At 37.1% G+C, this 27,910-nt stretch overlaps 2 protein-coding genes across 7 annotated transcripts in view; one reads left to right on the top strand and one right to left on the bottom strand.

The window, feature by feature from the left end:
* The window catches only part of POLK (DNA polymerase kappa), a 40,249-nt gene extending 24,208 nt beyond the window's left edge, over positions 1–16,041 (bottom strand). For 2 of the 5 annotated variants that reach the window (XM_058043476.1, XM_058043471.1), the window contains exons 1-3: positions 15,946–16,041; positions 7,353–7,531; positions 4,846–4,965 (exon numbers count right to left, since the gene is read on the bottom strand). In XM_058043476.1, coding sequence (XP_057899459.1) covers positions 4,846–4,965; positions 7,353–7,490 — 258 coding nt within the window. In that variant the 5' untranslated portion in view covers positions 7,491–7,531; positions 15,946–16,041. Of the gene's footprint in view, positions 1–4,845; positions 4,966–7,352; positions 7,532–11,113; positions 11,242–15,373; positions 15,430–15,945 lie in introns of those variants that run through there. The other 3 variants (XM_058043474.1, XM_058043472.1, XM_058043473.1) reach the window with 3 other exon arrangements.
* Positions 16,042–16,271: 230 nt separating this feature from the next.
* CERT1 (ceramide transporter 1) overlaps positions 16,272–27,910 on the top strand; it is a 76,236-nt gene continuing 64,597 nt past the window's right edge. For both annotated transcript variants that reach the window (XM_058043825.1, XM_058043823.1), the window contains exons 1-2: positions 16,272–16,633; positions 19,944–20,078. In XM_058043825.1, coding sequence (XP_057899808.1) covers positions 16,538–16,633; positions 19,944–20,078 — 231 coding nt within the window. In that variant the 5' untranslated portion in view covers positions 16,272–16,537. The remainder of the gene's footprint in view (positions 16,634–19,943; positions 20,079–27,910) is intronic.

Raw genomic sequence — 27,910 nt, 5'->3', positions numbered from 1 at the left:
GGAAACTTGCTCTCAGAGAGAATGCTGCTGCAGCAATTGGTCCAAAAAAAAGACCCCAAAACCCAGTGGAAAAAACCACAGCTGTTGTGGTTTAGCCCCAGCTGGCAACTGAGCTCCTGCAGCCACTCAATCCCCCATGGTGGAAAAGTCAGAAGAATAAAAATGAAAAAACCCAGGGGTTGAAATAAAGACAATTTATCACAGAAGGCAAAAGCTGTGCATGCAAGCAAACCAAAATAAGGAATTAATTCACTGCTTTCCATGGGCAGGCAGGTGTTCAGCCGTTTCCAGGAAAAACAGCTTAATCATATGTAGGAGTTACTTGGGCAGACAAATGCCACAGCTGCAAAGTCTTCAACTTTTGTCACAGGAACCATATAAGGCTCGATTGCTGAGAAAAGTGCAATCAGAATAGCCTATAAACAAGTGTGTTTCACTCCAAATGTTAAAGATGTATGTCTATGTGAGCAGTATGGTTTCATCAGCTCCATGGTGTTATGACATAGATATCTCTACAAAGTACTTTGATTGTGCTTAAATTGATTGTGTTTTTACCAAAAGTCACGCAAATCATTTGTTTGTTCCAGAAATACTGTTGACCTATGAATGAGGTATGAACCATGCTGTCATGAAAAATTGCTAAATATTTGACATGGGATTTTTATGATGATCATGGTGGCAGCAGAATCACGTATCATTCTAGAAGTAAGAGAAAATACAGGAAAAAAGCCAAAAGAATGAATGTGCTATCAAAATAAGATTACCTAACCATAGGTTGACTAGGCAACCTCAATCTACACAACAAAAGGCTGCTACTGCTACTAAGAAGCCCCAGTAGGCTTCCCAACAAGGTAACACAGTAAGAAATGGAATTAGCAAAAAGGAACCAAAGTTCCACTTTGCTTGCAGGCACAAGGCCACACACACTCTCCTCACATCAGGGTACCAGTACAGAAATGTCTCTGGACTGACTAATTCATTTATGGCCCTGGAGAGGAATGTTTACATGCAATTTGCATGGTTCTTCTCTCTTATACGTCCCTCAACAGAACTGCTTAATAAAAAAACATAAAAACCTTATCCACAAGAACCATCTTTGAGCTCAAAACACTTGAACCAAGGCAAGAGAGCTTGGAATGTTTTATTTAAATTGCTGATTAATGATTTACAAAGTCTTTTCTTTGTTTTTTTCCAAGTTGCTATGAGGGATGAAATGCTAGACCAGAGCCTTAAACTAGGCTACTCAATACAGAAGGGCACAGTATGTTCTCTGAGGCTGAGAAAACTAGTTCAGACAAATTAAAAGCACAAGGGGGAAGACATTCAATGAAAAAAAACCCCAAAAAACAAAAAACAAACAAAAGTGGGGTATTTACCTTATTTCCACTATATGACTAATTCAAAAGGATTAATGTCACACTTAATTCATCAAAAGCATCCTTATTTTAAATTCTGCTTTACGGATAATTTTTAGGTTGCTCTCAAATTCAAATAGTTTAATTAGATAATATCAAGTGCTGCTCTAGTACCATAACTTCTGCATTTCAATTTATCACATTTATAACAAACCTCTGTTTTGCTTTTTCTCCCTAAATATATTGCTAACAGCATATTTACTGGTTAGCTAACATATACATCTAAAGAAGGAAGCAAAATCACATTAAACCAATAAAAAATACAAAAAGATTACTCTTCAGTGAAAGAAACGGATACAAGTAATATGCCAAAACCAAACACAACCAGATCTACTCAGAGAATTCTTGGCACATAAAAAATCTCTTTAAAATCTGTGGAGTAATTCCTCACATGCAAGACAGGCTGACAAGTTTTTAAAAGCTGCTTTCAATAAACCTTTGTCAAGTAGAGATACCTTTTAATATATATTTCCAAGCTAGATTAAAAAAAAACAAAACTATACAACCAAACAACCAAAAACTACAAATTATAATTAGAAGTTTAATTTTCCTTATAAACACTTTTAGACAATTTGAAGAGTTCTTCTTTTTTTCTTATCCCACAGTAGAATATGTAAGTTTTCAAAGCAAGACAGAAAAAGTCAATAAAAGCAAGACAATGGTAACTATTTACAGAATAAACATCCGGGATAAATCCAACATGGATGAATAAAAACAGCATACATCAGTACAGCAGTTTCCAACTCTGGTAGCAGCTGCACACTTGTTAATTTATTACAAATTACTGCTGAACCTCAAGGAGTTCCACACATTCTAATGGCAAAAACAACATTAGAATTGTGTTGCAGAATCTACATTTTATTCATATTACTATTGCCATCATGTAAGCAGGATTTTGTCCAAAAGTCCAGTACGTGGAGACATTTTTGTTTGGTTTTACCTTACAGGACTTAAGGTAAAACCAGCTTAGGCCAGCTTAGGAAACCATACCTGAGCCTCTAAGCATCCTACAAACAAGACTTCATTTGAAGATGAGAACATGCAGTGTTCATAGAGGTAGCTATACAGATACCTTTCTAATTCCAGAATACTTCCCACTTAAAATTTTAGCAGAAAGTAGTACTAAAAAGAAGAGTTAAAAACTCCTATCAGAATGTAGTACTAAAAGGAAAAGCTAAAAAGCTCAATAGATCAGAACAACAGAGAAAATAGTAAGAACTGACTATATCCATAACTGAATGGAGATGATTAAACAACACACAACAATCATTAAGAAAACCAAACAAGACAAAGACTTGCAATACAAAAGGTGGAGGCCTGGGGAGATGTGGCTGGCAGGTAAGAAACAGAAAAAGGGAAAGGTATATAGAATATCAAATAGAGAGAAGACTGGCTTCAAGTCCACAAATTTCAAAGAGGGCTCTGGGACAATTTCAATGAGGACTCTGGGACTGTTTTGTAAAGAGGACTGATGGTGATCTGACTGTGGATGTGGGACAAGAAAGAAAAATTCAGGATATGACAAATAAAAAGAAAGCAGAGGAGAGAGCAAAATGGTCAGAATTTGTGCTGGGAGAATGAGGGCAACAACAATCATATACCAGAGTTTATGTGCATACAGAGAACAGAACAAAAATCCAATGTTTCCAGATGTTTTTACAGCAGAAAAGATCTCAAATTAGCCAGCAAAAAAGTGTGCCTACTATACTCCTCTAATGACATTTCTCATGCAGTATGACAGCTGACTTCGCAATTTATCTATTGGAAATAAAGATGTCTGCTATTTCAGCAAGCAGCATGAAGACTTCAAGCATGGAATTTGAAACTCAGGTCCCAGTAAAATGCATACAAGAGAGTTTATCTTCTTAAGTTTCTTTTTTCCTCTATAGAAACCAGTTTTCATAAGAAACATTAAAAGAGCATAAAATTATATTGTAATATCAATGGATCAATTTCTGAAAAAGACAACATGAAGGTAGACAAAGCAATTGAATTTTTTTGGTTTCCACAAAGTGCACTACACTACTATATTCTCTCATTACATAACTATATAATAACATTATTTATAAAATTTGTGTTATTAATGTATTCTATTTGATAAGATAAGACTACTCTCGGTAAAATAAATAGTTCTCTGGTGAAGGTAGGATGGAAACAGAAGCATTTTTTCTGTAATTATATTACTTAAAAGCTACCTTAGTTAACTCAAAAAAACCTCGACAAGCAGAGTCATAATTAATCTATGTTGAAGATTCACTAAAAACAATTGTGACATACAGGCTTTCAACAAACTCTTCAGAGGCACTCAGAACGGCGAACTTTTCTTGGAACAAATTTGAAACACTGGCATTTAAAGTATGGAAGTGATTTGCAAACCTGAATTGAAGCAAAATAGTTGTACACCAAAAAGACCTCAATCTCTAATCCTCAAAATGGCACTGAAAATTAAAGGATGTGTTTAATCTTCATGTGTTTCAGCTTTTCATCTTCAAACAAAAAAAATATCAGTCTACTTTGCTGGAATATTGCAAGAATTAAGAACTGACAGTATGTGCTGTACAACATAAAAAACTCTATTAGAAAATCAGTAATTCTGCATTCAAAACTGGATTTAGACTAGAGTTCAACAAATAAAGCTTGGGGCCACCCTTCGAACATTAAGGACAACAGCAAATATTGAATAATTTGCCCCTCAGTGAACATTATCTGCTATGCGCAGTGAATAAAACAGGAATCCTGTCAAGGAAAACTAGCAATCAATCATTTAAAGACCGAATCACAGCACAAAAGAAAATGGAAAGGAATTCAGCTCCTACAAACAATATTAACTCTGTTGTGCCTAGTAATGTATAGTGTACAACCTTTCTTTTAACATTACATACACTGTAATACTTTGGAGACTACTATCTACCATTAGCATTTTAAAAGAAAAATAGCCTCTTCATCTGTATAGTTCAGGACGCTTGCATTTCTTGTGACTGCTTGTCATGATGATTTTCATTAATTGGCTTTAAAAAGGTGTATTATTGACAACTCTGATCTTTCTCATTCCATCCCAGGCCACTGAACACAAATATATTTTAATTCTAAACACAATAGTGATATGATACTTATCAACAAAGCATTTAACAAACCTTTACATAAATCATAATGACAGAACTTCAAACTCATCAGACTTGGAAACATAGGAATTAATTTGTTTCATTTCACTCATTTAGAGAACATTTCAAAGTAATTTTACAAACTGTTCTTCTAGCAAGTTAATATTAAGATGACACCAGCAAAATATTGTGCACTTTTCCTTGCAGGTCTAACATCAAATGGTAGTTTAACATCATGCCTGTTGGCAGAATTTAATGCAATAAATCAGAACACACCAAATTGTTTATGATTCAGCATTCACCCCAGTAAGTCATTAGAAGATTAGTACCTGCATCTGTGCTTTCAAGAGCTGTTGGGCTGTAATTTTCTCTTTTAGCTGCATCATTTTTTCAATTCGTTGGTTAACTTGTTGATCTTTCTTAAGTTCATTTTCATAAAATTTAGAACCCTGAAAGAAAAAAAATCACAAAAACACTGTTTTTCTTTTTTGTCTTTACCTTGTATTTAAGCAACCATATTTGATCTTTAAATAAAGAAAACATAAAACACAGAGATGGTTTCTAATGCCTGCTTTGGATTTTCATATAAAAATACACAAAAAAGCCCACTGGTTCTTTACATCTCTTCAAATGACACACATATATTTCTCCTGCTCAAAGGAGTTTAAGGAGTTATTAAGAGAACTTTGTATGTTTATTTAGTCTAACATCTGGCAATAAAAATTTTGAAAGAATAGATAAAAATCAAACTATTCTTTGCAGTATCTCCAAGGTATGGAGTACAAAACTCTAACAAAAATTTATTTTAGCATTTTTTCAGACTTCCACATAGCTTAATAAATATGGAAATATATAATGATGTTGTATAAGTCAAATTCATTTGTAATGTTGAGTATTTTGTTGGCCATTCAATCTTGAAGGACACTGCAGAATTACAAACTATTTGGAAGAGGATGATGAAAACCAAATGAGTATAAAAAAAGTCCTGTTGCTCTCATATATGTAATTGTTCCTTCAAAAAAAGGCATGAATACAAGCAGATGTAAAAAAAGAAAATAATAATGTACAGAATGTGTAATGTGACTTTCCCTCCTGACTCAGAACAAAGAAAGGAGGGCATATAATGAAGTGGAAAAGATAAAAATTCAAAAGTAGGAAATAAAATGTTTTTCTTGCAACATGTCTTAGCTTACAAGTGAAATAATATTTGCAAGAAAAGACTTATTTTGAACTTCTTGGTAAAACATGCAAAAATGAACACATCTTTAGGTCAAAGTGTCTAACCACCAAACTGTCACTGATACCAAGGATTCAGCCATAGACAAGTCAGATTCAAGCATTTATATAAAAAGCAAAAATATCCACTTTCATAATAACTATAAAAAAGATGATGGCACAGCTGTAATATATCACGTTTCATTAGAAGAAATATCTAATTAAAAAAAATTAGGGTGTGTTTTCTTTGAATGTCAGATATGCCCTTTTATCTTTTCTCACCTATGCCATCAAATATGACTTGCTGAGACTCACTGAAAGAAACGAGTACTAAAATGTAGGTGTGGAAACCAACACAATTCTTGAGATCATAAGAAAGTTTTAATTTTTTTTTCCATTTATTGAAGTATTTCACAGTTGAAATGCCATAAACCTTGCAGTACAGCTGCGGGTAGTGTCTGTAGGTGTCATTTTAAAGATTATAGAAAAGCTTAAGGAAAATAATCAATACTTCTTTTTGGATTTTTTGATGTGTATCTGGCAATTATAAACTTTTGCACTTTTTTGACAGAAATATATTCAAGTAGTTAGATGCCTATATGTCAGCTTTGAAAGCCTATTTTACAGTTCATTCTCTTTCATACCAGGAAATGAAACAGTAATTGCTGTAACAAAATATTTTATGTAAATATCATTATCTGTGATATGTTTGACAAAGCACTGCTTTCAAGAGAGAGTGAACACAATATATAGAAGAAACAACTTATCAATAAAAAGTTTGATAGCCTATAAAGTGTCATCAATGTGAACTGCAAGCAAAAAAAGGAAAAAGCTTGCTACATAAGAAAGGTTTGCAGCATGTTTTCACTCTCCTCCTTTCTCCCTCTGCCCCACCACTGCAGATCACTACAGAGCAATATTAGTCAACACAGAATGCTTGAGGAAAACGTCAAAGCACATAATCTTGGGCCATGATGACACGAAATAAAATACACACTTGTGCAAGGAAAAGTAAGAAAACCCTGACTTTCTCAGATAAAGTGTTACCCCTATACTGTTCTATTGCAACTCTCCAATAACAACCAGGATGACAAGTATTTCAATGGCTTGAGGAGTTGTGAGGGCCTCTGTGATCTTTAGTATAAAGCTGTACACTACTGGCCACTTCTCTTGAGTACTGAGAAGACAAAGACAGGCAGTAAAAACTCAATTACATCAAATTAATCAGTTACAGGAAGGTGACCAAAAGAAGTAAATCTGCTTGGCTGATTGATTAATGATGGGGTGGACAAAAGGAACGGAAAGGCGGAGAAAAAGAGGAAGCTGCAGCCTCCACCACTACCTCTGACAAATGCTGTAGTATTTACGTACTCCTTTGGACAAAAAAGCAGCACTTAAGCATATACTCAGTTGTCGTCCTCCATGTCCTTGTGGATGAATACAACAATACTCTAAAGTAAACTAAACTATGGCCCTTCTCCTTCCTCCCCACATATAAATTTCTTCCAAGAAGATACTATCCATATACACACGTGAGGGATACAACTTGGGGAAGGGAGGGGGAGGGTTTTCAAACACTGGACCACAAAAAAAGCATTAGGAAAAAAGTAATCAAACCAACCTTGGTAGCTTCCATGATGATTTTATTGATTTTCTCCTTATCCAAACCCTGCATTCCAGCTTTGTTATCATTAAGGCCCATTCTAAGTAGAAGTCCATCATTGCAAGAGCTGTTAGAAACTTTTTTCATGTCGTCCATTGTATTTCTTGAAAACCAGTACCTGTTTTACGACTTAATATCTGAAAAAAAGTAATAAAATATTTATGTTTCAACTGAACAATAATTAGATTTTGTCATTAGTTTTATATATCATAAATATGAAGACTTATATTCTTACAAAGTAGCTGACCTGCCACACAGACCACATCAAACTACCTAAAACTCTATCAGTGTTTGGATACAGTAAGACTCTTTTCTTATTAAATTAAAACCATTTTCCATTAAAACCTCCCTTACAGAAATAGCTGAGCACAGAGCAGCCTCAGGTAAAGGCTAGTACTTTAGAGGAAGTGGATTATATATTTTTATATGAATGGACATTCACTATACCTTACATATGAACATGACATTTGTACCTGTGCATTATCCTGTCAAATGAAACATTACCACCTTAAACACAAAATACTGCCCCCTATTACATCAAAAGAAAAAAAATTACAATATCTGTAAATTGAAGAAAACCACCCGTCATTTGGTCATCATCCCCGCTTGAGTCAACCTGTAGAATCCTTTCCAGTAATTTCTAGCTCAAATTCAGGACCTTGTTTGTATCAAAACACATATTTTAAAAACAGATGGCTTCAATTAAAAGTTTTGAATAAAACCCTAATTCAGGATAAAATTTGTGCACTTTTTTTTTGCCATTAATGTATTGTGTCATGGTATCCAACTAGTGGAACTTACCAAGCCCTTGTTACTCAACTACAGTCACCTGTAATTTCTTATACATGCAGATACTTCTGGTATGTCAACTTCTGACATCTTTCTTTGTTCTTTATGAAAGTAAATTGTTGAATCCTCAATAGGCTCTTATTATATGGCAAGCTGTTTAGTTATTAACTGATCTCAAAAAAATAAAGAAAGCAAAATTCATCTTCTGTACCATGAAGCAATGGTCCTATTTAGTCAGATTCAAACAGGCAGACTCACAAAATAGTTTAAGTTGGAAGGAACCTTTTAAAAGTCACTATGTCCAACCAAGGGACATCTTCAACTACATCAGGTTGTTCAGAGCCCTGTCCAACCTGCTATCAGATGTTTCCAGCAATGGGGCATCCACCACTTCTCTGGCAACTGTGCCAGTGTCTCACCACTCTCACTGTAAAAACACATCCGATCTATACCAATCCTCCTCCATAAAACCATTACCCCTTGTAATACTGCAAGAGGCCCTGTCAAAAAGTCCAAGTGTGATAAGGCTGTTAATTATTTAACATGTATTCATTACTGAAAAAGCATACAGAAACCATTTCTTCCTATCCCAAGTCACTGACTCATAAACCACTCCAGTTTTACTGTCATGCAGAATGGACATTCAACCGTCAACTTTACACTGCTCCCTGTGACAGGAACCCTTGCTATTTGGAGAAGCCCCACCCTCTTAGGCAAATACACCAGTTTTCTTAATCACAAAATACACAAATCTAAGAGTGTGTCATTTTTCCTTTAAATGCTCCTTTCCCATGCCAGGACTTAAATGGGCCTCATTAGCAACCAAACACAAGAAGGTCATTATGTGGTTTTGCATTTAGATGTGAATTTCTTTACTAAAGAACTACATGAATAACTTCTAAAAAATAATGATGGCAACATTCATATTTTCCTGAGGTCCTTCTGCTGAAACATACTAGCCAACTAAAGACAAGATATTAAAGAAACCCATGTTTACAAAAAATGTTCTGTCAAAAATATCTGAATTTCAATCATATGCTATTAATTCACATTACTGTTAATGGTGTCTGCTGAAAAATGCAAGATCAGTTACATAATGCTGTGTTTATATACAGTGCGTTGTATTACAAAGAACTTAAGTCGATGTAGAGATCAGGACCCTTCTCTTAATCCTTTAGTAGCAGTTGAGCTTCTGGGAATAGGAGTGGCTTCACAGCATGTGTATTTATCAAATAAAAGACTACAATGCTGAACATTTTCAAAGATTTTTTTCAGCTGCAGTAGGACAATCTCTTACAGTTAACATACACATTTATCAGAACAGGTTTGCTAGACTTCAATCAAAGCAAAAAGCACTGCATCCCAAACAACATTCCAAATTTCATCTCATGCTTATAAGCACCCCTGTATAAACCAGCTCCCAGTAATTCCACTGTTACTGGCAATCTCTGGTAAGTAATGAGCAACACTTCCAAGGAATATTTTCATCAAAGTAAATATCCCTTCACTACTCTCCCTGCTTCTTTTATCATCATTGCCTTCAAGAAACAGGAATGAACACAAGATTGCTTCCATTTCTCAAAATGTTTTTAGCTGTTCCTTATTCCTGAAAGTGTCTTTCTCCCTAACATGTACAAATCTTTCCCCTTCCTTATTCAGAGCACTCTTAAAGGCTCAGTTTATAGCAGAGGCTTTAAAAACTAATTTATGTTAGTCAAAAGAAAGTCTTCTCTATCTCATTGTTACACATCTAACAATAAAAAAAATTTACGATGATAATCACAATGATTGAAAAAATAATTGTCATTATAAAGTCTCATAAATGGTGATCACCTGGTGTATTTCATCTTTTCAGCTTATTGTGTGGAACAAAATATATTGCTAGACTCAGATAAGAAAAAGTAAAAATATCAAATAATATCTTAGCAGAAATTAAGAAGAAAATATGTATCTGAGGACATGACATTTGTTGTCCACCAGAGCTTACAGGTGTACAGAAAGGAAAACATGAATAACGTGTGTTACAATTTCCACCTGCTTAATATGAAGAGAACCTAAACATTATCTTGGTTTCAAATTAACAGGTCTGAAAAAAAATCCATAAAGTATTTAACACACTGAAATTAATCACAATGGCTACAATAAGACAAATGATACAAAACTGTCAGATAAAATCAGTGCTCATTTGCCACAGGTGAAAATGAAAAAAATTAAATATAACAGAGAAGCAGCAGAGTTTTAAACTGCAAAATGTGAACAATATGTCAATGTAGAAATGTCTTAACTGTTTCAATTAGGATAGAGAAAACACTGAGCTCGTGGTGACAATTTTTTCGCTAAAAAAATTTGGAAAAAGTGGATAAGGGACTAGAATCTAATGAAACAGTCTACACAGAGTGACATACTTTTGGCATGCTGTTACCTCAAGAAGCTGTTGCAAGACAAAGCTGCTTCCTCTAATACAATAGATGACATCGCCCTCAGTATCACAGTGAGCAAGCAGTGTGTGAAACCAGAGGAATCTGTGAAGGCAGTCTTTAGCAATGTACTACCCTACTACTCCTGTGACTGGGGAATTAGGGGAAGCAGGAAAATCATATGTAGGTGGAAGGAGGTAACTTTCCAATTGCTAGGGAAGGATTTCTAAATGTAAAGACTTTGGCAGTGAGTGTCAACGGTTAATGTAAAGCAAACCAACAAACAAGAAAAAACATTGAGAAGAACCACAGAATACCATTACTGTGCAGAAAGTTCCATGAGTAAGCTGGCATGCCTACAAGTGGGAAAAGATCACTAATTAAACTGTAATCAAGCTCTTCTAGAATCAGGCACAGAAACTAAACTATTAAGACAGGGTTATACAGTATTTGAAAGTGTCAAGAGAAACAGCAATAAAATTAGAGCAACAATTTAATTTCAAGTGCCTTTACCTCCATTCAAAGATAGCATTTTTTAGCAGTTGATTGAACCAACCTAAAGGAAATTACTTGTATTTGATCCTGTGCAACTCTTCCAGCTTGTCTTCCTTAAAGATCTTCCAATTCCAGCAACATAAACTCTGTATACAGTATGAAAAGTCAAATGCCTTTAAATTGCAGTTTCCATGTAATAAAATAATGCAAAATATACATTTTGCATATAAATATAAACAATGCAAAATACACATTTATAATATTCTTCTATTTGTATATAAGAATATTCAGCTCAGTAGGCATAGTGCTATTATGTACATTATTAACATTTTCAAAATATGTTAACAGTTCATCTTTTGTTGACCATGTTAACAACATGGGAAGAACTATTAAGGCTGGAAAATGACACCAGTATGGAAAAGCTTGAAAAATAATTTATTTGCATACTGAGTTATTGCTCAATGCATGTAAGTTGTGTACCTGTCCTTTTAAATAACATCAATTCTGATATCTTTGCTATTGCATATTCTCATGACAATGTGAGCTGCAAAGAAGTTACTAGGAGACACAATTGTCAACTGAGCCCAGAGCTCAAAAACTGAACAAAGGAATCAAAACATATAGCACAGACATAAAGGACTGTCTTTTACACCCTAATTATCCTAAGTAAGTCTCCATGTTATGCAAAAAGAATTGAATAAATGTTGCAAATAGCACAAATAGCAACACAAATATTAGAGACTCTTTCTCAAATTTTCTTTTAATTATTATCCTCAGGATGCCTAAAACAAGCATCCAAATTAAATATTTTTCTTAATTTCTGTAAAACTCATAAAAACCGCCAATAACATTGCACCAAAATCTGATACATCATTTACTGTGGCAAGAGCCCAATAAACTTCCTATTTTCTTTCAATTAATATATTTCAGAGATTCCTTTATTGAAAGGCATGTTCAGGAAAGCATATCAGACTGTCCTTCTAACTATCTGCTCAACCCCTATTAGCCACAGGGGGCTTGATTTTTACTAGGCTTGGCTTCCTGAAAAGACTCCTGTCAGTTCTAATCCTGTAATGATTTACAAGAAAAGACCTGGCAGAAGGAAGTGCACAAGAATGTTGTCATTTAATACATATGCAATAACATACATGGTGTTAACCACATAGATTCCCAGCTAGTCTGTTCAAAACTACTGTGTCACTATTCTCTCGCTCTCAAAATATAAAACAAACAAGTTCTTTAGAAAAAAGAATCTTTCAATAAAGATGTAGTATCTTTACAAATGTAATAAACCAGAGCACACGATAAATTAATACTGAAGAGAAAACTGGGCCAAATTTATGGAAGTGAAAATTCCAAGTGCTCAAGCTGACACATAGGAAATGAGAGAAGTTTTAAAGTAGCAGATGACTCAGCATTTTACCAAAAGATAAATCCCATACAAGCACCTGAAATTAGCCCTGAAAAAACAAGGTTCTGTACACTCAATGACTTTTAGATGTAACAAATTACAGGCAAATCCATCTTTTTAAACATTAAATAATTCATACTTAAAGTAAACATACTTAAAGTAAACTGCTTCTGACAATGTTCAAAAATAAATGTCAAAATATTTTATGCCATTCATCAAACTGTCTGAATATTTCCTTGCTTATGTGAAGAGTGACCCAAGTAAATCAAGTGGAATACTCACCCCCTATCAATTTTCTGTAGGCAAGATGCAAAGCAATTCTGTTCTAAATTCTGCTTTCAGTTTCTCTGTCAAAAGAAACCTTTCAGTTTCTCTGTCAAAAAATACTCATGTCTTTAGAACACCTACATTTATTTGAAGAGTAAAGAACCATGGTATCTTCTGCCTCTATCCAGTATTTTAAATGACCTTTTCAATTCAAAGATTTATCTCAAGTCTTAAACTGTTTTCCTTGCACTTCTAGATTAACTTCTAGAAAACAAAGGCTTTAGTAATTTAATCCATAAAGAAAATAATGAAGGAACTGAACACTCATCACTAAAAGCCACACCAGAGGTAGTGTAGTTATCTGCAACCTGGTTTCTACAGACATATTTAGTGCCAACAGATTCATACACCTTTTTTTTTTGTTTTTTAACTTAGAAATAAATGCCTAATACAGTGATTCACAGAGAGCAAAGCTGTTCTAGAATAAAGTGTCTGAATCATTAATATTTCTGAGTCTATGCTATTAGGCAATACACTGTGGCATAACAAAGTTCCTTTACGGATCCTCCTAAGAAAAACAGTCTTAAATTTCAGAACAAACAGAATGCTAAGCATGAACACACAAGAAAGTGGTGAGGATTCTGTTTTAAAAACATAAAATTAACACCCTAAAATAGAAGGTATGGGAGTGGAAAAAAGATACATAAAAAGGGCAAAGAAAAAAATAGATATTCATGAAGTTACCCACTTGACAGCGCTCACTATGACTGACATTCCAGGCAGCAAAACACAGCACTCCCGATTTTGGTACTACAAGTAGCATACACAACATTGATTCAGAACACTATCTGTTACGCTGTTCCAATAAAGGTGAGGTTTTTATACTTAAAACAGTAATTTGCAAACTTCTTGCAATCCCTAAGACTCTAGAAAGGGTAGACTGAGTACAGGGACACTTGCTATGAAAGAACAAACACAGCAATAAATCACAAAATAACGGTTCAGTGGAAAAGGTATAGGAGGAGCTAAAGAGGAGAAAGTGCATCTGGATACCAGTATGATTTTCTACATTTCCTATACTTTGGTTTGTATCCTAGATTGGTCTTGGCACAGGCAAACCTGATTCTTTTAAAACAATACATAACTGGAAGACTGCTTTTCCAGAGCACACCTGCTAAACTACAATTGTTAATGTCATGCCCTCCAAGGGATCAAACTACTGTACTCTGAAAAAAACACCTCTCAGAACGTGTGTAAGAACTTCAAGTCCTCAGCACTAAACCAGTCCTTTACAAATCTACTCCCACTGCACCCCATGGCTGCTGAAAAGGGTACGGCCTTATCTCATTAAGAGTGACGGACAATATGTTATGCTTCTAAAAAACGGTCAGAACATTGGAAAGAAAGGGTAATTTACATAAGGTATTCACAATTGCTATACAGCTTTTGGAAGAAGATAAACTGGTGACACTGTGTTGAAAAACAAGATACATTGGGAGCGTGTGGCAGATGTTAACAAAAATCTATTACCTAGCATAGCCAATGCATTATATGAAAAGCTGAAAATGCAAACCTTTAAGCATTCAATATTTTTTCACTTAAAGCTTGTAAAATGCTAGCCACAATTAATCAACAAAACAAATACTCCCTCTAAAAAGGATGGGTATGTTTGTCAAACGACCTGAAAAAATATCTACCTGATGCATTTTTAGTATGTAACACTTGATTGATTCAATGTTCTGGAGGGGGAACAGAAAAATCAAGCTTCATCTGCAACTAAGTGAATAGAAAAAGCATGACAGGAAATGTCTGTGTACATGCTACTGCCTCTGCCTAAAGGACTTGCTCAGACATGTTTCTTCAGCTCCTACTCCTGAAAAGAAGTTCATTCAGAATTTAACTTGGAAAACACAACTGGCTTTACAGGTAATGCCAACTAACTTCAACAACATATTGCTATTGTTCAACAACATATAAACTATTCTCATACGTATCAATACTTACAAAGCCTGCTTGACAAATACAATACATTAAAACTAACACTAAGAAGAAAAAAAATGCACTTGGTTTCTTCCCAAACACGTAGTGAATCAAAAAACATTGGGTTTTGGCAAATTGTCTAAAGTAGCACTCACAGTAGACTTCTGTAAAAGTTTTTTTCCTGTACATTGCAATGATTATGCAAATATTAAGATGTCTATGTCTATTTTTTTTATTTTATTTCTAATAATTTAGGACACGCTGCCTTTTGAATTATCCTCAGTTTTGTCTTCCTTGTAATTATCTTTATGTCTGAGACTTTGAGCAGTATGAATATTATTTAACTTTTAACTGCTATATATAGAGAATGCATATAAGTAGATGTGACAATGTTCTTTAAAAAAAAAAAAATCCTCAACGGAAACTTTCAGACAGCCTAACGGGAAAATTACACAATATGTCCTAAGGAAGAAGTCAGAGAAAACAGAATTGCGCAGCACTGCTCTTACAACAGAAACAGAGGTGTATCTTCCCAAGCCGAAATTTCCTCAACCAACATTCTTTAACACACTTTTCCCCCGCCCAAGAAATCAGGAGAGAGAACATGAGTTAGTACAAACCTTAAGTCTTTCCCAAACCACTACATTCGCTGTTCATAAACCATGAAGTGACAGGTACAGCACAGATGGGGTTTTTTTTCCCATCCTGCAAATACATCTCCACCCACAACTATCGACGAAAACACATAGTTTTTCCCCCCTCCACATAAGTTGGAGGGGGGAAAAAAAAAATCACCGTTTCTCTCCCCAAACTACGAAAGCAGTCTAATAAACGGAAGAGCGGACACGCGTAGAAGCTGGCAGCAGAAGCGCTGAAGCGCTGACCCGTCACGGCTGCCCGGCTCCGCTCTGCCCTGCCCACCCCACGCCTTGCGCGCCGCCGGGGAGGCAGAGCCCGGACGGCTCCGAGCGGCTCGCCCTTCCCTCTCGTTCCCCTCTCCTTCCCGGCACCACCTCCCGCCCCTTCCCGCCGCCTCCACCATATTTGATTAGAGAAAAACTTGGCGCTCAGCCGCCTCAACTGTCCTCCGAGTCCCGCCGGTTTGAGGCGAGCAAGAGAGGCTACATCTCCTCGCATTGAAAGCGGGCAGAGCCGGAGAGACCCTTCGCCTCGCTAAAGATAAAGCGAATACCTCTGCACAAACGACAAAGCAAACATCGCCCCGGGCAGCACCGTCGCCCTTGGTAGCGGAGCTCCCCTCCCCCGGGGGCACTGAGGCGATACTGCCGGCACCGGAACGACGAAACCAAGATGGCGGCCGCGTTCCGTCGGAGTGAGACTACATCTCCCAGCACGTCCTGCGGGCACGGGGGAGGGGCAATGGCGCTCGGACTCACGGCCGTGCGAGCCAGGACTACAACTCCCGCGGCGCGCCGCGGCGGGGCGGAGTGCTTGTCGATGAGCGCCCGCCTCACTTAAGATGGCGGCGACGGGAGCGCGCTGAGCGGGTGCCCAGCAGGCGGACGCGCGCTCGCCCCTCCTCCCCTCGCTGTCCCGGTGTTGTGGCTCTGGCCGCGGGCGGGGTCTGAGGGGCCGCGGCGAGGGGATCCCGGGGCTGCGAGCCTGGTTGCCGGCCGGTCGCTGGCAGGGACGGGCGGCGCTCGGTGGGGGCACCCGCTCGAGTAGAGCCCGGCGCTCCGGTCCCTTCGGCAGAAGGAGGCTACTGTGGGCGGGGGCCGCTCCGGCTCTTTCCCAGCTCGGCGGTGGCTGCGGCTCCTGTCTCCATGTCGGACAACCAGAGCTGGAATTCCTCCGGCTCCGAGGAGGACCCCGAGACCGAGCTCGGACTGCCTGTTGAGCTCTGCGGGGTGCTCAGCAAGGTAAGCCGCCTCTACCTCGTTCCTGCGCCTTGCCGCCCCCCCGTCTTCCTCGCTGTCAGGCCCGACCGCCCCAGGGGCTCGGGCCGAGGGGCCCGGTGGCGGGGGGGCCGGAGGGCTCCGCGGGCGGCGCTGGCACGGCCGGGGCACCGCCACCTGACGGCGGAGCTGCTGCCAGGCAGAGCCGCGGTGGCGCCGGGCGCCCCCTCCCTCAGCCCCGCCGCCCCCTGCGGCCGGGGGGAGCCTTTCTTCGAGCAGAGTGGCGGTCCCCGCCGCCCCCCGAGCCCGCCGGCCGCACGGCGCGGGGCTCCGGCAGCCGCGCAGGGAGGGCGTCTCCCCCGCGCCTCGGGCTCCGGCCGGCCGGAGCGGCGCCGGGCCTGAGTGTCGCGGATACCCGGGAGCTCCCGGAGGTGCCCGCAGCCAGTCGTGTTTCCTCGGGAGCAGGCACGGCTTTGAGTGCAAGTATCAAAACAGGGCATTGAAATACTCCTGCGACAAGAGATAAGGGGAGGAGAGGAAAAGGAAAATGGCTATACGGCTTATTTCCCCTTTTAAAAATAACCGTAGTTATTTTCTCTTTTATCGCTGGAAATAAGGTGGCTTCCGAGCATGTGTTGGTTTTTACTGGAAAATTTTATTTTCAGAAGTACTTTAGAATATTGTATTACGTAGTTTCATGCGGATATTTTATTTTTTTATTACAGAAAGTATATTCAGAATAACACTGAAATATCTAAGATTAAAGCACTATGTTTTGAATTTTTTTTCTTGTCCTACGCAATAAGGCTAGGCACAAGCCAACGGAGGAGGCGCGGGGTACAGAGATCTTACACTGCCCTGAATGCGTAGAAAACAGCCATAACTGAGTTCACACTGTTGTGAGGGACTTTGTGAACTCCTTCCAGGCTGGAAATGTTTCTAACCCCAGAGATAAGAGGACTGGTTAGTAGAAGAGAAGGATCTCTGCTCTCGTTTGTAAGATCTTACCTAATAGTGGATGGTGAAAGGAGGGGATGAGATGGATGTGAGATAGCGTTAGTTACAATAAGAGATTTTTGTTTCGTGTACCTTTGCTGTTTTGTTTGCTTTTTTTCACAGCAAAGTTTTCCTTGGGTAAGATGCTTCCATCGTTAGAAGGGAAGTAATTTATGGGATGTAATTAATTTTTATGTTAGCAAATTAAATACAAAGTCCAGGTGCTTTTTTTAGTGGTGTAGCAGGTGAAGCCATACCTTCAGACATTCTAGCCGAGGTATGTGCAAACTTTTCACTTTTCTGGATGATTATGCTGAGTGTAGCAGAGAGTATCTTTCCCATGAGAACCCGGAATTTAATCTGAATAGTCAAGTATGACGAAACCTGTCTCAATGAATATGATTGAGGGGTAAGGTTACCTTTTGTTAGTTGATACCTCAGTAATTATTAAGGTAAACTAATTTAAATGGAATGGTAGCATACTGAACTTTCTACTAAGGAAATACCTATTTTTAATATCTTACTGTGTATAATTAAATTCTAAGATCATAGAAGTGGGCTGCGGTTCACTGTGTGAGTAGTAGTTGCCTTCAGTAAAGAGAAACTGTGAAGGTAATGGAGGAATTTGGTAAGAGAAACTTGTTAGGAGTGTATCCTGCTGGTCTTTTGAAATGTTTTGCAACTCTTTTTTCCATTGTATTTCCTGCTAATGATTTTAAGGTGGATACAAAGAAAGAACTTCAGTGGAAGAGGCTTTCAGGAAGCATGAGAATCTAGATGCTTGGAAAAACACTGGTCTTTTCCCTGTCAAAACCTCGTGCCTACCCAAATATACTTAAAGGATGGCACATGTGGATTGCAACAGCAATGCAAGATTGCAACAGCAGATTGCAAGATTCACTGCTATGTCTCTGTTAACTTTTCAGAGAACAAAAGGTCGTTTTCTTTGGGTTTTTTTTCCCCAAGATAACTTTGGACTCTGCCTTGTAGATCTTGGGAGGAGTTGGGAACATGAGAGATAGGAAAAGAGGAAGGCAGGAAATAATACACCTCTGACTGCTTGTGCTACCACTTCATGCACCAAGCACACTTGAGGCTTTCTTTAAGTAATGCTGCATTAGCAGTTAGATGTATTAAGAGATGAAAAAGGGCTTTATATTTTAAGAGCAAATCAAGATCTTGCCTACATTTGAAAATTGTTAAGAATTTCTTAGCTGTAATTGTTTTCTTTAGACCTCGTCATCTTATTACTGAAGTTAACATGTAATTATGGAGTATGTATTAACTAATGTATGTAGTACAAAGTGGCAATGAGACTCTTAGTTGACATTTCCCCCTCATTTTTTAGATTACAAAATAATGAATGATGGATAGACTTAAATGTTAACCAGAGTTTTTCATGAAAGAACACTTGTCAAAATCAAAGAAATGCTTGTATGATAAGATTGATTCCAATGCTTTTGTTTCTATTTTTATCAAAAGTATGACATTTGCACCATGATGGATTAATAAGTATCAGTGTATTGTCAGAATTATTGGTTAGTCCAGATTTTCTATTAGTGTCAGATGATTCTGTGAAGTTCATATGATTCTACAAAGTGTAGTCAGAAGAAATGTTGCAAATGTAAGAATAGTAATCAGAACTTTGAGTCACTTTTTACTAGATGTCTCTAGAATTAATCCACAATTTGTTCCCAGAATATTGATTTTATTCAGTATGTGAATGTGGAGTCCCTAGAAAAATCTGAATAGCAAAAATATGATTGGATGTCTGCTGTAACCAAGTATCCTCTTAGTGAAAGTAGTTAGAATTAAAGCCTAAAGCAGTATCTATGGGCAGTATTAAATTAATAAAGCACTGAGTCCCCTAGGTACTACAGTAGTTATTTACAGTGCTGTGGGATAATGGCATGTTTGTATTTATATGAAGATAACTTTATATCATATTTTGTATAAAAGAAATTATTCCATGTTCCACTTGTCTTTTGGCCTAGCTCCAGATTTTAAATCAGGTGCCTAAACTCACCATAGTCATTAATGGTTTTTTTCTCCCCTCCCCTGTCAGTATGTTTATTTCCTTTATTGTGACTGGCCGTGGCAGTGCAGTTGGAGTCCAGACATCTCTTGTCTTATTGACCCTTCAAAACAAATGGTTTTTGGTTGTTTTGGGAATTTGTAAAATTATTCTAGGAGCTCTGAGGAGAAAAAAGTTTCTCATTTAAAAAGAGCTTGTAAAAATAAGTTACCTGTTTCTTCAGGTACTCAAAAGCCTAGAAAACATCCATTGTTCTTTTATTGTTGTCTTATTGTCGGCTGATCTCTGGAAAATTTTTTACAGTGGACCAACTATATTCATGGGTGGCAGGATCGATGGGTAGTTCTGAAAAGCAACACACTCAGTTATTACAAGTCTGAAGATGAAACAGAGTACGGCTGCAGAGGCTCTATCTGTCTGAGCAAGGCTGAGATTACAGTAAGTACAATTTTATTATTGCCATCATTCCTGTTTTGAGGTGCTAAATATTTGTGTCTGGTGAAAGCAAACATGGGTATGGCAAATTCTTTAAGGTCATTTGCTTATGACAGTGGCATCAGTGGAACACTGTGGAGCAGGACAAGGAATTCCTAATGCTAAAACAAACTCTTTTAATTTGTGGCTTCAGCAAGCAACTTTTCACTTCTTACACTAGAGGGTTTTGTGGGTGGATAGACTGTCTGGCTCTGAAGGGTGCAAAGTTTTTTACATGGTCAATTTAAGACCCCCAACCAGCTTCCCAGAGGAGGTATCATCCTTCACAGTCTTTGCTCTAGAAAGAGGGTAGTGGTTCTTTGAATGTGGCTCTTGACTTTCTGAACACAACTCTGTAGATTTCCAAAAGAAAATGTTCGTTTCTGTGAACAAATGTTCTTCTTTCTCTGAACAAGTTAGTGTGTTGCTGTTTTTGTCAAATGCTAAAAGAAGGTTTGGAATAGACTAGTAAGAGTAAAGAACCTCTGTATAAATGAGCATAAGTGTTATGAGGAGTGGCTGAGGGGGCTGGGGTTCTTAGGCTGGAGAAGAGGAGGCTGAGGGGGGGACCTTATGTCCTCTTAAACTATCTGAGAGGAGGTTTTAGCAAGTTGTATTTCAGTCTCTTCTTCCAGGTAGAAAGTGGATGGATGAGAGTAAATGCCCTCAGGTTGTCTCAGGGGAGGTTTAGATTGCACAGTAAAAATGCTTTACAGAAGGGGCTGTAAAACATTGAAACAGGATGCCCAGGGTAGCAGTGGAGTTACCATCCCTACAAGTGTCAAAAAAGGTGAGGATATAGCCCTTGATGGCGTGGTGAATGTGGTGGTGCTGGGTTGATGGTTGATGGTTGGACTTGATAACATTGGAGTTTTTTCCCAACATTTATGACTCCATGAAAAATCAAAAATAATTATTTGCTGTAAAAGATAAAGAAAAAAATCTGCTTTTTTGGCTTTTAGCATTACAATACAGTACATAATAACATTATGACTAATAGTTATCAAAAAGCATGCTGTAATCTTTCTGCAATACCATTAAATAGTCTGTCCAGTTATGTGATTTAGAGTAAAAACAGCCCGACTTCCACATAGCACACAAATAAAGTAGCAGTGTTAAATCTTAGCATGTATGTTCTTATTCCACCAAAAATGTGGAATTTTTTCAAGTTGAATTAAGGATGATGAACAAGAAGTATTCTTCCTTACTGGTAATCAGCTTACAAAGAGATTTTTATTTAACACCTTTTGGTTTAAAAAAAAAAAGACTGAATTGATTACATCAACCAAATATATTTTGGAGAAAAGCATGTGAAGAAAAGGAGGTTTTTACATTTAGATGTCTAGCAAGTATTGTAGTCATCTAAAAACTTGAACAGTTCATCTAACGTGTTTTATTTTTTTGAACTGTTTGTGCTTCTAGAACTTTGTCAGGATGGGTTCTCACTGAGGTGTATTTATGGCAGTCTGTTGAGCCTATGATCAGAACTTCCAAAAATCTATTAAGAGGCAAGAGCTTAGCATACCAACTAGGCAGGGAGAGGAAGATGTTGGCAAGGATGTAGCCAAAGGGCATCTGCAGGCATGCTGTACGGCACGTCTCCAGCTGTGGTGGTGGAGTGAGGGCTTATAGGGATACCACCATTTCTGCTGGAATGTTTTGATACATGGCAGTTTACAAAAGGGAAGCAAGCTGGCAAGCATGTCTTCAGACTAGGATGTATGTAACAGTGGAACTTCTTAGAGGTAACTTTTTTCTTTTTCTCTCTGGCACTTGTTAGATCTGGTAACTTGGACTTGAATTGATGCATCTGTTTTTAAGTTCTTTAACTTCTTGAATACATGGAGAAAGACTTAAAAGCATCCACAGTTCTAAAGGTTAATCGTGTATTTTAGTTCCATTTTTGTTCAGGCTTGTGCTTTGTGAATGGTATTTGACAGTTCAGTTGGTAGATGGTATTCCTGAAAGCTAGTAAGTTCCAGTTAGTTATATCTAGCTGCAATTAAAGTTATTGTTTAGAAGTTGAGGAATACCATTGGATCATTTCATGTCTCTAGTATATAGAAATATACTTCTGAAACTGTCTTGTAATTATTCTCTTTGTTTTTCAGAGGGTGTACTTTAATGCCAGAGTTTTAGCATTGATGCTTCTGTTGCTTCTGTACCATTGATAGTTGTTCAGTAGCAAATTGAATATTGTATTTTGTACTCATGTTAAAACTTAAGTTTCCAATCAAAAACTGATTATGCTCAAAGATAAATGTTAAAGGCATTCTTCCTGAGGCACATAGTTAATCTTTACTTCTATATTCTCATAATGTCTTCAGTAACTATAACTTTCCAGTATGTATTTAAATGCATAGGAAAATACCAATAGCTGATAAAATAAGTGTTGAAATGATAATGTGTGGAAACTACCTTTGCTCTCAGTGGAACTTACAATTTACTGAATGATTAGTAATTGGTAATGAGGGGATGTCAGATTTCTTATTGGCTTAATTAATTTGCACTGATTTGATGTGGTTGATATCTTAATCTTTAATATTTTTCAACAATCTTTCACTATACTGTAAGTTCAGTTTCTCTTGATCTTGCTGATCCAGAGTCAGACGCATTAACTACTTCTCTGTTAACCTGTTGTATTTCTGTAGTGTGAGATGGTGTTGATAACTGTAATGTTCTCTTGTAGGAGAGGGTAGCTGGATTTTCATGAAGCTTTCTTTTAGGCACTTGGATTAGGTATGCATGTTTGAATACGATGAGGAATGTAATGATTTTTTGTGCATAGTTAACTCTACTGTTACTATAAAATGACCACATTTTGTTAACATATAAGCATAAATTTGGAAGTTTGCTGCCACTGAGCAGTATTACTGTACTTTCAGCAATGAATATGAGTCTAGTTATAAGCCGTAGTATTAATTGAGATATGAATATTGTATGCAGAACCCCACAGTTGCTTCTGCTCTTGTTGTATCATTTGTATTTTACTGGGTAGGGATTGATAGATAGTTTTACGGGAATATTTTGTAAGACAGTCATCTCTTCCCTTTATTTGATGAAAGAATACTAGTTAAATTAATGCTTATTAGCATAGCTTTTTTGTGTGCTTCAAGAGCAAAATTATATTGTCATATATCCAGAACAGGTATGGCCATGTGACACTAACCTGTCATTGAATGAAAAATACGGGATCTGGTTAGATTACTGTGACTGAAAACAGCTGATTTCTCTGGAATAGATGAACAAAGGATGATTATTTATTGTATACTCACTGGATTACATCAAGTAAAGAACTAGCCAAATGAATTAAGTTTGGGGAAAGATGATGAAAGTCAGTATATGATGCTAGGTGACTTGCTTTTATGCACATAAGACAAAACACCTCAAAGGTGTTTAATTGGTTTACAACAGGCTGGAGGCTGAAACTGAAGATGAAAGTTCTGCTATATGGTGAGTGGATGAGATGAAATTATGCATATTATAGAAAGTTCATATATGGACAAACTTAAGCTTTGTTATATTAATCTGTGCATACTAAATTAGTGCTGTTGATGGTAGTCAGTGCCAGTTGGTCTTTATTAAGAATACCCTTCTTTATCTTAAAGTTTTGTAGTTCCTTCATTCTTGAAGTCAGACTTCCAGTGGGGAATTCTGTATACAAGGTTAGAATGGATGTTCATTCTAACCAGTTGTGTAAATGTGGGTCCTTGGGGCATGGTTGTGGAGTGGAAGGTTTGGGTCTGTTGTTAAAAGAACAAAATAAAATGCCCTGTAGATCTGGAAGTCCAACTTTCAGGCAACCTGGTTCATAAGCCTGTGCTGTCTTTGCTTTGATTGCTGTGTCTGTTCTTACAGTGCCATTGCTGTGTCACTTCTTACAGAGTGACTTGCACTAATTCATGTAGTCACAGCATGATAAATCAAGAGTAAAATGGTATGCTCTGCCCCCACTTCAGGCAATCTAAGAGGAAGGCCAACATTGATTTAATCATGGTAGGAATTTATATGAATAGATTCTCAAATCTCTTTATAGAATTCTTAATAACAAAGTGTTTATCTGATTAATTCTAGGGGGTTTTGCCTGGTCAGAGTAGCTCTTCTGCATGAATGTGTATGGAGGATATTAAAAAATGTTTAGAGAAATGTAATGCTTGGTAAAATTTTAAGAGTACTTAAACTCAGCTGTGTGTGAACTTTGTAGTTTTTGTCCCTAGAAGTGACTAGCTACACAGGAAGAGTTCCAGAAGCTTATGTTCCAGCTTAAAACTTCAGCTTTTCTACTGATAAAATCTATATTTGCCATGTTGATTTAATCCAGTGTTTGATACTTATCTTCTTACCTGTGTATATTATTTATGTAGAAAAATCTTTTGGTTTTAGTTGCTCAAACCATATGCAGTAACTGTGATGCAGTGGTTTTCCTTGGCTTTGGTTATATGCAATGGTATATATGCTTATCAAAACCTTTATGGAAACTTGCTGCTGGTTTGTAGTTTGGGGTTTTTGGAGTACTTTGTTTTTTTATTGTGTTGTAAAGAGACAATTAGACAGCTCTATGGAAATGCCTGAACTAGGACTGTGCGATAAATTCAGTTTGCATAGCGGAGAGTAAACATGTTTGTTGGGGCTTTTTATTTCCCAGAAATTGGAAAGCGCAGTTGCTTAATGAAGGCAGTAATGACATTTTATATTAATATAAAATTGCAAGCCAGCCATTTAGATTTAGAATGAACTTCTAAAAGGTGTGGGGGTTGAGTATCTGTTATGAATATCTGGAGCTCAGGAAAAGCAAGAAGGTAAGAAAATGGAAGTCAGTGTCTGAGGGACAGCTTAGTGAATTTTCTTAGATTTTTTTCCTTCCTAAGTAGTAGTAAATTGTTGTGTAAAGAACTTCATAAAAATTCATTTTATAAATTAGGACAGATGGAAACATGTGTTACTTTTAGTTTACAAAATGAACAAGAACACCGTACATGAAAGAGCTAAACTGGCAGATCTCAATTTTAAATTTCTCATTTCCTTGTAGTCTGAAGAGAGACTGCCGTGTTTGTATCCAGTAATCAACCACTAAAAATAAAAATCTTACTCCACTTTTTAAAGATACGGTTAGTTGAACAGCCTCCTTTCCTCACTCTAGTAGTATTTCTGTTTTATTTATAGCGTGATACTGACCACCATTAATAATGCAGCACTTGTGAGACAAAGTACAAATTGACATTTTTAAAAATAGATTGACAGGTTAACATAAACTGCTTCATGCGCTTATCAATTAAAACACATGCAGAACTTTCCTATGAATTTTTTCACAGAAACGTCAAACCCTACGAAACTCTAAGTTTTATAATAAAGATGTGTCTTTTTAGTTGAAGGAGATGTCAGTGCTAGAGAAGTGTACTTAGTAGCATGAAGAATCATATCTTGCAAAGCAGACTTTCAAAAAGTCATCTTGACATTAACAATATATTGATGTGTTTCTTTTACACTTTATACAATGTGAAATCTAACAGTATTTTGGACTCAGTTGATATGATATTATAGAGAAGTGGTATAGAGGAAATAAAGTTTGGATTTACTTTTTTTCTAGCTACTGTGTCAAAATTTTATCCTGCTAAGATACCTGCTTATGGTAAAAGAATGCTGTAATTGCAGTTGGTATCTACTCTTAGGTTTACTTGAGCTGTTGCTGGTTAAGTAGAATGGGAACTGATGGGTGTTAGTTTTTGAAAGTTTTTATTAAAAGGCTAAACCATAAGACCATGCCTTGGGCAGAAACACTAGCAGTAAATTTGTAGTAATTGCTGATTGCTTGGATAAATATTGTTTCCAACTGTCTGAGGCTGGAAAACAGTCTGGTGTAGCATGACATGATGGGCATTTAATTGAATAATTGATTTTTTGTAATTTGATAAAGTATCTTCTCAGCCTTAGTTGCTACTAAAAAAAATGACCTGAGTAAACTAAGACTTATAAGTCCTAACCAGGTCAGGGTTTATTTAGGTCATGTGGCAATTAGTACTGTTTGGCTTTGGTGTGTGTCTCAATCAAGTAGTTAAATCAAGACTGGTGGGAAATTTCGGCTAAATGGGAAATGGACATTCTAAATAGAGGCAGATGTATTTAGGAATACTTAGTCATATGTGAAAGGCCTGAGGTGATTTTGTTCTGGAGAAGAAAATGCCAAAGAGCAACAGGATAGGGAGGAAGGGAAAGGGAGTAAATGCCTAGGAGATAATGACACTGGGCAGCTGCTGGTGTGGCATGTGGAAGTTCCTTGAAATACAGGATTTTCCTGGACAATTGCTTTGGTATTCACATCCTTTGTACAAATTTGTGTATGCCTCTGAGTTATCTGAACCAGCCATTGATGGGTAGATGTGAAATGAAAATGTGTGTATATATTGAAGTTCTGTGAATGGCTGATATCCTGGTCAAGCAAAAAAGAATTGTTTGGCATGGTGGAGAAGTGGATAAGTTCTTCTGTAGTGTGTATTGAAGAAATTAGGTCAGAAATGGAAAAATACACATCCAGATCAGCTCAGTGAGCCTGTTCTTTGTACTATGATGCAGGTTCTAAAATTATTAAGATGTAAAAAAAACCCTACGATGTACATTAACAGATATCTTACCCTTACTTAATATTGCTGAAGAATTAGTTTTTAGTATTTGAATGTAATCATGTGTTACCACACTCTTGAAACTAAGGCTGTAATCCAGCAGTATTTGTCGTTTTATTATCAGAGAGAATACAGTTCCACAACATGACTTTTTAAATTAAGATAATGAAATTCTAACACTGTTCATTATTTGACATGCACTTCAGGGTCATAATACTTGCCTGTGGATCAGTATATTGGAGCAGTTTCATGCTGTGGAGTATTTCTTGCAGATGTATACCAAGTCTTCAATAAATTCAGTGTTTTAGGTATTAAAGCTATGATTTTATAGCTCAGCAAATTTTTCTGTGCTAATTGCAATCCTTATTCTTGCTCAATCTGAATTTCTATGCATTTTTGTAAGGTTGATTTATATTTGATTTCTTCTTCAGGAATATGTTTGGTTCGTATGTTTGTACTGTTGCTCAACAGTCCTCCTAGGCAGCTTGCTGGTTATTGTCTGTTGTGTCTTGTGATGGCTGTTAATGATGTTTTCAACAGCTCTGTTGAGGTTTTTTACAATATTAGACCTCACTTTTGGATATGCATTCACAGAATACAAAGTCAAAAAGTTAGAATATTTTCTGTCTGCTAATATGCAGCCACAGCTGGCCATCTCTTTTTTAGATGCTTCCTGAAGATTAACTGTGTTTTCTGTTCATACATTGAAAATAGTTTGTTAGAGATGACTGCTTGAGTGTTGTGATCTTCTTCTCCCAGTTAATCTTCTTGCCTCCTCCTTTAGGCATGTACTTTAGTTGCTGTTTTCCCATGTTCATGTTGAATTCTAGTTAGGGTGAAATCAGTGCAGCCAATTTCACCACTTTTTAAATCTGTTTGATGTGTTTTTTCTCTCAACAGAAGCCTATCATTCCTTAGATAGGAGGACTAGTTGGAACAGAATTTAATACCCCAGGTGTCCATGTACTTAACTGAGGTAGTACTGTAACTGGTGTCTAATGTATTCCTAAAGCTTTTTAAGTTGCTGTCATTTGAGGATAAGTGTTGCTCTTTCTTAAGTTCTCTTTTACAGCTTTTTCAAAACTAATTATGTGTGCATATATACATCTATATGTATACGCATGCAAATATATATTAAAGAATTAGAGGTAGCTGTGATGGCAGAGTTTAGACTGACAA

Source organism: Melospiza georgiana, chromosome Z (genome assembly GCF_028018845.1).
Source record: "Melospiza georgiana isolate bMelGeo1 chromosome Z, bMelGeo1.pri, whole genome shotgun sequence".
NCBI lineage: Eukaryota > Metazoa > Chordata > Aves > Passeriformes > Passerellidae > Melospiza > Melospiza georgiana.
Note: the sequence above shows the minus strand (reverse complement) of the source record. Positions and strands in the feature narration are given on the sequence as shown.